The 11,553-nt window shown below is 36.8% G+C and overlaps 1 protein-coding gene across 2 annotated transcripts in view; it reads left to right on the plus strand.

Annotated features, from left to right (window-relative positions):
• The window catches only part of LOC115210554 (beta-hexosaminidase subunit alpha-like), a 46,386-nt gene extending 36,428 nt beyond the window's left edge, over window positions 1–9,958 (plus strand). For both annotated transcript variants that reach the window (XM_036502338.1, XM_036502339.1), the window contains 2 exons: window positions 5,894–5,998; window positions 9,561–9,958. In XM_036502338.1, the coding sequence (XP_036358231.1) occupies window positions 5,894–5,998; window positions 9,561–9,711 (256 nt within the window). In that variant the 3' untranslated portion in view covers window positions 9,712–9,958. The remainder of the gene's footprint in view (window positions 1–5,893; window positions 5,999–9,560) is intronic.
• The last annotated feature ends 1,595 nt before the right edge of the window (window positions 9,959–11,553 follow it).

The raw sequence follows: 11,553 nt of genomic DNA on the forward strand, positions 1-11,553 counted from the left end.
TTCTTCTACCCGACTAAATTATGAGTAGATTTACCAGACGGGAACCAGAAGAATTTCGTCGTGTGCGTGTGTGATTTTATGACTGTGTTTGTCCCTCTTGATTGCTTGACAACCGGTGTTGGTTTGTTTACGTCCCCGTTAAAAAAAAGCTGTTCGACAGAAAGAGACCGAGAAAATAAGTACCAGGATTTTAAAAACATATACTGGGGTTCTATTCATTCGACTAAATATTCTTCAAGGTAGTGTTCCAGCATGGCCGCAGTCCAATGACTGAAACAGATAAAAGAAGATATGCATTTTCGTATATATACCAATGCATATGTCCGTACATATATATATATATATATATATATTATATATATATCAAGAACAAAGCAAGGAGAAAAACTTAGACGAAAGCAGAGCAGTCGAGAAACTAGACGAAAAGTTAACGGACGGGAAATATAGACAAAGACACGATGCACGGAATATTCGCAGCTGAATTTTCCTCGTCAGTCAATGAGCCAAAATATATTATGGTTTCGCGCCATTATCATTGAGACCATTCAGTCTTGGGGGTGCCAGTGCTGTTATTCAGCTACTAGATATAGATAGATAGATAGATAGATAGATAGATAGATAGATAGATAGATAGATAGATAGATAGATAGATAGATAGATGGATGGATGGATAGATAGATAGATAGATAGATAGATAGATAGATAGATAGATAGATACACACGGTTCCGTTCGCTATGAAACGTATGTAGCCCAGATCTTCCGTCTCAATAAACTACTATTGTCCTTGAATGTTGTTTTCTAATATTTACTGCGGATTACTGGAAGCTAACTTACTTCCTACACATCGATCCCTGGATCTTACACCCACCCACCCAGACACACACATAAAGGTAAACATACATACATATATATACATATACACACACACACACACATATATATATATATATATATATATATATATCAAAATAAGCAACAAGAATATCTAGAGGTAATGTAGTACGATTGTTTCAAGCTTAGAATAAACTAAGATGAAGTAAAGACAGCATGTTCTTTGTCTATCTCCTCACCTTCTTGGAGATCTTAGGTAAAATTATACTGTGTCCATCTGTTTTAATTTAATTAAATTCTATGTCTTTATGCAGCTGAGGACTGCTCTGCATTCAAATTGATGTAATTATTGCATTGTTCAATTAAATGGAGTTGCTTGAAACGATCGTACCCCTGGATATCCTTGTTACTTATTTTAATTTTAATCATCTTATTTGAAATTGTATGGATAATAGCGTACTAAATTCTGGTGTCTCAACTTAAGTATCATATACATCTGAATCTAAATTTTTGCTGAACTCGTCTACTATATATATATATGCATACATGTACATATATATATATATATATATATATATATATATATATATATATAAATGTATATATCTTTATATAGACATATATAAATGCATATATATATATATATATATATATGTGTGTGTGTGTGTGGTGTGTGTGTGTGTGTGTGTGAGCTAGTATGTGAGTGTGTGTGTGCCATTACTCTATCCATTAAATAGAAACCATGTCTACTTAGTAAAGTTTATTGAAATATTTTATGTAGTCTCAACAAGCAAATGGCCTCTAAGTCCAAATATATTAATCGAATATCTATAGCTTCACAATACGCCGTTTTCAATTGAAGACCGTGGCTTTGAGAAGGACATTGATAACCGCTTCACTAACTACCATGGTTTTTTAAATTTTTTTTAGTACACGTAATAATAATAATAATAATAATAATAATAATAATTATTATTATTATTATTATTATTATAATTGATAATCGAAAGACTAACACGAACTAAAACGATCAAGAAGAATTAAGGGAAAGAAAGAAATGACGATGGTGGTGTTTGTGGTAGTGGTGGTGATGGTGGTGGTAGTGTTGCTGGTGATGATGATGATGATGATGATGATGATGACGATGATGAAAAGCAGAAGGAGAAAGAAGGGAAAAGACGATGAAGAAGAAGAAGAAGAAGAAGAAGAAGAAGAAGAAATAGAGAGATGCAGCTGAGAAGAAGTGAATTTTATCATCATCATCATCACCATGATTATTCACAAATACAAAAACAAAAGCAGTACTAACACGGCCACCCCCAGTAACCGGGGAATGTGTGTGTGTGTGTGTGTGTGTGTGTGTTGGACATTGACCGGACTAATGAAAATGTTCAACCAAGCTGCCATTAACGACTTCATTATGAAGACATCAATCTGTTCTGTCGGTGTTATCGCTCACATGTAAACATTTTCTATAGCACTTGAAAGATGGGGAAGAGAAGAAGATGAAGAAAACGTTGATTATACATGAATGTGAATGGATTTAGAGTTGAATGGTGAAATTATAATCGGTGACATTGAGTTAAAGCGATTTTGTTTAAATATGGCGAATTTGTAAAACATTAAATAATCAACGACTATGATAGCACTTCATACGAGATATGGAACGTGGATCAATTTCTGTGTGGCGAAAATCGATAGGACACCGGTGGTGTGTGAGTGTGTGTGTGCGTGCGCGCGCATGCGTATGCATAAACATGCATATACATATATACATACACATACATATGCACATATATATGCATTATGGCAGTGTACATTAGGGATTTCGAATAATTAGTAACAGGGGCTTTTACAGGACTTTCTTCCCGCGGGTCAGAGTTTTTCTGGATCAAAGCTAACCAGCAGAATCACAACAATTTCATTTTAAGTTTACACAGTGTTTATTCGTGGATTAACAATGTTGGTATTGGTTTCATGCGAATAAATCTACAATTTTCAAGCGTTAATCTTTAAAATGCTGGTGTTCAATGGAACGCTTGAAAATCGCTAATTTTTCGCACGAAACCAATGACAGCTTTAATGAAGAATCATTCACCCACTGCGGTGGATGAATAGATTTTTAAGTCAACTTTTAGTCTCTCGCGAGCACTTCTAGGCTTCATCACTAATTCACTTCTCAACCATATTGAAAAACAGTATGATGTTGACTATCAAGCAAAAACTGAGAAAAAGCTGAATGTGTTTGGATCAAAATAAATTTCTGAAATTCTTCATCGAATAGTGTGTGCAGTTTTCTGTGGTTTATATATATATATAGGAGAGTGAAGAAGATTTTAGCTACAGGTGTAGCGTCTAATGGTATATATATATATATATATATATATATATATATATATATATATATATATATATATATATATATATATATATATATATATATATATATATATCTTTATTGCAATTTAAAAAAAAATTAAGGTATATTTTAATTAAAAATTTTCTCTGTATGAAACTAAAACTTTTCTGTCTTATTTCTGGTATTACTAGAATAAAAAATATAAAGGAAAATATATTTAATCTAATCTATAAAATGAAGAAAGCAAACATTGATACAAATTGGATATTTATGTAGAAAGGGGTCTAAATGGGGCTGGAAGGGGATTAAAATTTACAGGAGGGAGCAACTTGAGGTGAGACATTGATTGGGAGATATTTTGTAGCGCTACAGTGGTTGCTTTTCTAGGAAAACGGGGATTTTATTGAATTTTTGGGACACTTGGGTGTCTAGATTGGACACCTTTTGCCTGATTTCAATCAAATTTTCAACATGGTAAAGTGGAAGCGGATTTGTAATTTAAGCGCGGAAAATGGGTTCAAAATTTTGAAAATTAAGACAAGATTTTTGAAGTTGAAAAAAATTTCTCATTTTAACGTATTTTTGCCTTTTTATTTTTTATTGTTTACAGTTTTCATTTTTTCTGAAAGAAATTTACAGCTGCATGTAGCCCGTGTTTAGAGCTTTCATTTGCATGGTCAATCATCGAAAAATTCTCCAAATTAGAACTAAATTTAACAAAGAAATCCTTTTTCCCCCTTATTTTTAATCGCTCAAATAGTGGCACGTACAAAAGGCAAGTGTGCTTTCCGTTGTCACTGCTTGATATTGTCTTTCTCAACTTACTCAAGATTTTTTTGATTTTTATAAATGGGACAGAGATAGATAAAGATAGAGAGTAAAAGAAAGCGTGGGAGAGTCCGAGAGAAAGGAAGAGTAAGAGAGTGGGAAAGTGAGAGAGAAAGGAGAGAGAAACAAAGGGGGAGAATGTGGCGATAAGAAACAGAAAGTAACAACCGCACCCTCACCCGCGCGTAGAGCGGGTCACCTTAAGCTAGTTATAATGATATAATTAATCATAATAATCCTTTCTATTATAGCTGCAAGGCCTGAAATTTGGCGGAGGGGGGATAGTCGATTATATCGAACCCAGTACTCAACTGCTACTTAATCTATCGACCCCGAAAGGATGAAAGGCAGGGTCGACCGCAGTGGAATTTGAACTCAGAACGTAGCGACAGGCGAAATACCTATTTCTTTACTACCCACGGAGAGGACAAACAAGGACAGACACACGGATTAAGTCGATTATATCGACTCCCAGTGCGTAACTGGTACTTAATTTATCGACCCCGAAAGGATGAAAGGCAAAGTCGACCTCGGCGGAATTTGAACTCAGAACGTAACGGCAGACGAAAGACTGCTAAGCATTTCGCCTGGCGTGCTAACGTTTCTGCCAGCTCGCCACTTAATAATAATAATTATAATAATAGAAGCGTCACCTAGAAAACAAAATTGGACTAAAATGGAAAGGCGCAGAGAGTTCGAATATTTCAAGGTATCGAACCTGGAAACGTACTGGACTAACCGTAATTAAACCTGGAAAAGAAGAGGACAAAGAGAAACCAAATTATAATATTGCTGTTGAAGTTAGAATTTAAAAACTAAAACGCTTTTTATATATTTTATTTTTAGATAAATATTTAAATTAAGATACTCAGGAAAGCTATCTATTTTCAGTTTTAGTGAAATGTTTAATTGCCTGGAAGTTTCACTATTACAAATTTAGTGCTTTGTATAGTTTTTTTGAAAACCACATTATAGCAATTTAAGCAACACTGTGTCAATGTATTACAAACTCTAAGTTTTGTTTAAAAGACTAGTCATTTCTTCATTTTGTACTCAATCCGTTCATTAGCTCTCATTTTTTAAAACATTCTTCTAACTGTAAACGGGGCAAGTGCAGAGAGCATTCTCCTTTGTGGAGGGGCAACTTTGACTGCGAATGAGGAGGTTCAAGATCCGCTGGATGGTATACACCCCAGGCTCTCTTAAGAGCTCAAAACATCTCTACTATCATTGCACAATGCATATAGACCACTGTTATCGTACTTAACAGCAAGCCATATCAGATGTTATATTCTAGAGACTTCCAAACCCTAAGGAAGAATGAAGACCACTCGACTACACTGAAGTTATTGGCAAAGGCAACATGAAATTGGGAATCTAACAAAATTTTTGTGGGACAGAGATTCGTGACCTAGTATTGTAGAACTCAGCTGGGTTGCGATGCCTATCTATCTATCTATCTATCTATATATATATATATAATATATATATATATATATATATATATATATATATATATCTAGCGATCTGTCTATCTATCATCTGTCTGTCTGTCTATCTGTCATCTGTCTGTCTGTCTGTCTGTCTATCATCTGTCTATCTATCTATCTATCTATCTATCTGTCTGTCTGTCTGTCTGTCTGTCTGTCTGTCTGTCAATCTATCTATCTATCCTCATACATACACGCACACACATGTACATACATAGATGTATACAGACAAACAGACAGGTAGACATACAAACAGACAGATAGATTGATAGACCACTAACCGAGAACCAGAGAAAGGAAGCAGAGCTAGACAAATGGACAAAATGAACGAAAAATAAGATAAAATTGTCTATAAGCTGTTTTTTTCCCCATTTCATCTTATAGGCCGAGAGCTTCAGCTGTGGCAGAACGTTTGTGGAGTAAACGAGAAATAAACAACGTGGATGATGCTCAGTTCCGCTTAGATCAACAGCGTTGTCGTCTGCTAAGGTATTTATCTAAAACTCATCTCTAACTTTAAAAATAAATAGACTATTCACTTAAAAAATAGAGTATTTACTTATCTGCTACGGTATTATTCTCAAACTATTCTCCAGTTTAAAAAGAAAAGACGATTATGTTTGTCTGCTAACGTATTTCTCTCCTACGACTCGCCATCTTAAAAATTGCTAATGTCGATTATGTTCTCTGCACTCCAACTTTAAAAAATTAACAATTCCCGTACATTAGGAATTACCTTTAAATTATTTTCCCTTTTTTTCTTTTAAAAAAAAAGATAATTTCTTTGTCGTCCACTAAGTTAATATTCATTACAAGTTTCATGATAGCATTTCTGTCATAGAAATAGAGCGATGGGCAGTCGCACCTTCTACCCTGCTAAACGGAACCCTACTCAGCGAAAAGGTTGACTCCCATAGCTTCAGCTGCTGATATTCATTTTATATGAATTACCCTTTCTGAACCACACAACATACAGTTTGGTCCCTAAACTGAAATCACAACCTTACGACCGAGAGATCAATATCTTAGCCACACAGCCACACGCATTCACATGACGGGAGCAACATTAATCATGTTTAATGTAGAGTTATTTACATTATATTTTTTTAATACATTTGCTGGTGAAATAGTTCTGTTATAGTCTTGTGATACGACGCGAACATGTCTGTAGTGGACGGATAGCACGGGGGCCAAACCTCGGAGGAATTTTAAAGATAGGCTATATTGATGGAATATTTTTCACATCATACATATGATATAGAGCTCACAGCGGCGGTGGATGGAGCAAAGCCTGAGCTTCTTGAGTCGATTCCAATAGTCAAGGCTTGTCATATCATCCTACACAGATTTCCGCTAAGCAGCTCATTTTAAGATAGATACGCGAGTAAAATTAATAATGGAGAAACGAAAATAAACTTTGGAAACAGCAACGCCACCATAGGTTACGTGGAAACGATGAACGTGTTTTCAAGGGAGATAATCAAAGAACGTAACATTGTAATACTTCATGTAAAGTAAATATAACAAATCAAAAATCTTCTAAGAATCCATAAAAATTCCCGGGTCACTACCAAAATTTTATCATCTGTTCCTTATGTCATTATCAACTTTTCCTGCAAGTGTCATTAAATACCGTTTACAACCTTTTGAGTTACTTTTGCATACAGACGGACAGACGAACAAAGCAAAGCCGATGAAAACATAACCTCCTTTCTTGGTGGAGGTAATAATAATAATAATAATAATAATAATAATAATAATAATAATAATAATAATAAACGCTGTGATGCAATACCAGGCAGTGGCTCTCATGGTTTCTGATCTTAACTGATTGGAAGTGTTATCATGTACATTGTTTTGTCTTGGTATAAAAGATGGGCTACAGCAAATATTCTGCTCCATACCGCACATTTACTTTTCCTTTTTTTTTTTGGACTTAACCAGTCTCTTGGTGACTGACGATATGTGCATCTCTGATCATGAGCAGAAGTAGTGGGGGAGCATCGTAGCCATGTGTAGGGAGGAATTCTTTGGGGTTTGAATTATTCAACTCTGGAAACATGAGTCTTTTGTTCAACATCCTTAAACAACTTTTATTCATGGACCTTTTGAGTGGAATCGGCTACTCGACCAGAAGAAAATTCTAACTAGGCCCTCACCTGCAAGGCCATGCGCTGTTTATCTTGATATGAGATCACCATGTCACTCATATATAGCTGTGATGCATGTGCCTGGTGTATCTTTATTAGACGGGTAGTCATGATGGAGATACTGGGCTTCATATAATTGTACCCCAGTCTCAATTTGATGGCATCCGCTACTCTCTCACTCAATAATAATAATAATAATAATAATAATAATAATAATAATAATAATAATGATAATATCAAATTTTGGCACAAGGCCAGCAATTTCGAGGAAGCGTACAAGTCGATTACATCAATCCCAGCACTCAAATGATACATAATTTATCGACCCCTGAGAGGATAGAAGGTAAAGTCAACCCAGGTGGAATTTGAACTCAGAACGTAGGGATAAACAAAATGCGCTAAGCATTTGGCCAGACAGACGTACGGTTCTGCTAGCTCGCCGCCTTAAAGTAAAAAATAATTATCCAAACCTATTTCTTTACTACCCACAAGGGGCTAAACACAGAGAGGACAAACAAGGACAGACAAACGGATTAAGTCGATTACATCGACCCCAGTGCGTAATTGGTACTTATTTAATCGACCCCGAAAGGATGAAAGGCAAAGTCGACCTCGGCGGAATTTGAATTCAGAACGTAACGGCAGACAAAATACGGCTACACATTTCGCCCGGCTTGCTAACGACTCTGCCAGCTCCCCGCCGTCTTAAAGTAAAAAATAATTCTCCAAGCCTGTCCATATTTTTGTGGTAATTTAAAAAAAACTACATTAGAATAAATATCTCTGTCCTCGTTAATCACGTTGTCTGTATCCAAAAAACACACAATATTAAATGAGTCGATCAGAAATGAACAATAGAGCGCAAGAGTGGCTGTGTGGTAAGTAGCTTGCTAACCAACCACATGGTTCCGGGTTCAGTCCCACTGCGTGGCACCTTGGGCAAGTGTCTTCTGCTATTGCCCAGAGCCGACCAATGCCTTGTGAGTGGATTTGGTAGACGGAAACTGAAAGAAGCCTGTCGTATATATGTATATATATATAAATGTGTGTGTGTGTGTTTGTGTGTCTGTGTTTGTCCCCCTAGCATTGCTTGACAACCGATGCTGGTGTGTTTATGTCCCCGTCACCTAGCGGTTCGGCAAAAGAGACCGATAGAATAAGTACTGGGCTTACAAACAATAAGTCCCGGGGTCGATTTGCTCGACTAAAGGCGGTGCTCCAGCATGACCGCAGTCAAATGACTGAAACAAGTAAAAAGTAAAAAGAGAGCACAAAAGGAACAAAGGCTTTTGTTCTGAGGCCCTAAGTTCATCTTTTAACTTACCTAAATAACACATTCAGACAGTTTTTAAACATACTTAATGATATTGTTTCATGGTTGGAATAATAGAATTTAATAACATACAACCAGTAAATAATAAGTATATAACAATGAAAAAGATTTATTGTTCACTGATCCGAGCTATTTTCTGATGTATTATCGTGGTACTCCGTCGGTTTGCGACGACGAGGGTCCCAGCTAATACGATCAGCTTGCTCATGAAATTTACGTGCAAGTGGCTGAGCACTCCACTGACACGTAGTTCTCAGGGAGATTCAGCGTGACACAGAGTGTGACAAGGCTGGCCCCTTTGAAATACAGGTACAACAGAAACAGTAAAAAAAGAGTGAGAGAAAGTTGGGGCGAAAGAGCCTCGTGGAGCTTTAGGTGTTTTCGCTCAATAAATACTCACAACGCCCGGTCTGGGAATCGAAACCGCGATCCTCTAACTGCGAATCCGCTGCCCTAACCACTGGGCCATTGCGCCTCCACAACGTACAATATTATACTGTATCTTCAAATATACATTACATGGGCTTATTTATGCAATTGTTTTTTTTTTCTTTTCTGTCCTATCTAGTCGAGGAATTTCCGCGCAACCAATTATGAACGGATATTGTGAAGAGACACACAACATACAGCTTTTGGCTTTGGTTTCATCTCCTGCTGCTACCATTCATACTTTTACCATCAAGTTTTATATTTTTTCCACTCTTCTTACTTTTTACTAACATCATGTCCTGCTACCCCCCCCCCCACACACACACCAAATAAACAACTCGTTTAATTAATATTTTATTATTTTAATCTAATCTCCACGAAAGACCCATTATTCTATTTTTCGCAATCTTTGCAGCTTTAAAGCAATGGGCATTGATTGTACCAACATAGAACCAACTTGTTACAAAATCACAATTATATTCTTCATTTTCGTCATATTTTTCAAAGACTGAATTGGCAAATTGGTAGTGACAGGAATCTCTCTCAAAGAATCTTTTTTTTTTTTTACCTCAAATAAAAGTTTATTAAACTGGACTCACTTGCCTTTATTAAGAATATTTAATGTACACACACATTTTTTTCGTTTTCACTTGTTTCAGTCTATAGCCATGTTGGAGCACCGTTTTTAGTAGGACAAATCGATCCCAGGACTTATTCTTTGTAAACCTAGTACTTTTTCTATCGGTTTCTTTTGCCGGACCGCTAGGTTATGGGGACGTAAACACACCAACGTCGCTTGTCAAGCGATGGTGGTGGTACAAACACACACACACTCACATATATATGACGAGCTTCTTTCAGTTTCCGTCTACCAAATCTACTCACAAGGCTTTGGACAGCCCAAAGCTATAGTAGAAAACACTTGCCCAAGGTGCCACGCAGTGGGACTGAACCCGGACCCTTGTGGTTGGTAAGCAAGCTACATACCACACAGCCAATAAAACTATTTGCATACTATTATACGTTCTCTTATATGAAGGCGCGTGGCCTCGTGGTTAAGCGTATTGCACTCACGATCTCTAGGACGTGGGTTCGATTTTCTGACAGAGCAGCGCATTGTGTTTTTGGTCAAATACTTCATTTCACACAACCCCAGTCCACTCAGCTGTAAATGGGTCACCCTGCAACGGACCAGCCTCCCAATCTGGAGGAACGTTGGTTTGTTTGTCCGGCCAGTGGGGTGGCACTATTCGAAAGCTAAAGTGATGCAAAGCGCATTGTGACCAGGGATGTATAACAACATCTGGTCGAATCACGTGATACTTTTATACATAAGTGGTCACTATATTAATAATAATAATAATATAATAATAATAATAAAAATAATCCCTCCTACTAATAGACACAAGGCCTGAAATTTTTTGGGGTGGGGGAATAGTTGATTTCATCGACCCCAGTGCGTAACTGGTACTTAATTTATCGACCCCAAAAGGATGAAAGGCAAAGTCGACCTTGGCAGTTTAACAACAACAACAACAACAACAACAACAACAACAATAATAATAATAATAATAATAATAATAATAATAATAATAATAATAATGGTTTCAAATTTTGTCACAAGGGCAACCATTTTGGGGGAGGGACTAAGTCGATTATATCAACACCAGTACGCAACTGATACTTAATTTATCGACTCCGAAAGGTTGAAAGGTAAAGTCGACCTCAGCGGAATTTCAAACTCAGAATGTAAAGACGGACCAAATGTCTCTAAGCATTTTTCCCGGCGCAGTAACGATTCTGTCCAAGATAGCAGCATCAACAACATCACATATCTTTTATAAGTTCCATGGCGATAGGGAAAATGGTGCTGGAGAGAGGCAAAGGAAGTCGTCTGCTTCGATCCAACACACAAGGGACCTTAGGTTGATGATTTATTTTTTCTACTAAATCCTCATTCGTCGAAGCGACGAGAGAATCCATCTTGCACACACACACACACACACACACACACAAACACACACACACACATACACGCACACGCACACGCACACGCACACACACACACGGATTGATGAGTGATTGATAAGATCGTATCGTAACCATTCGGTCACGGGTTCCATCTCATTGCA

This window comes from Octopus sinensis, linkage group LG4 (genome assembly GCF_006345805.1).
Source record: "Octopus sinensis linkage group LG4, ASM634580v1, whole genome shotgun sequence".
Taxonomy (NCBI): domain Eukaryota; kingdom Metazoa; phylum Mollusca; class Cephalopoda; order Octopoda; family Octopodidae; genus Octopus; species Octopus sinensis.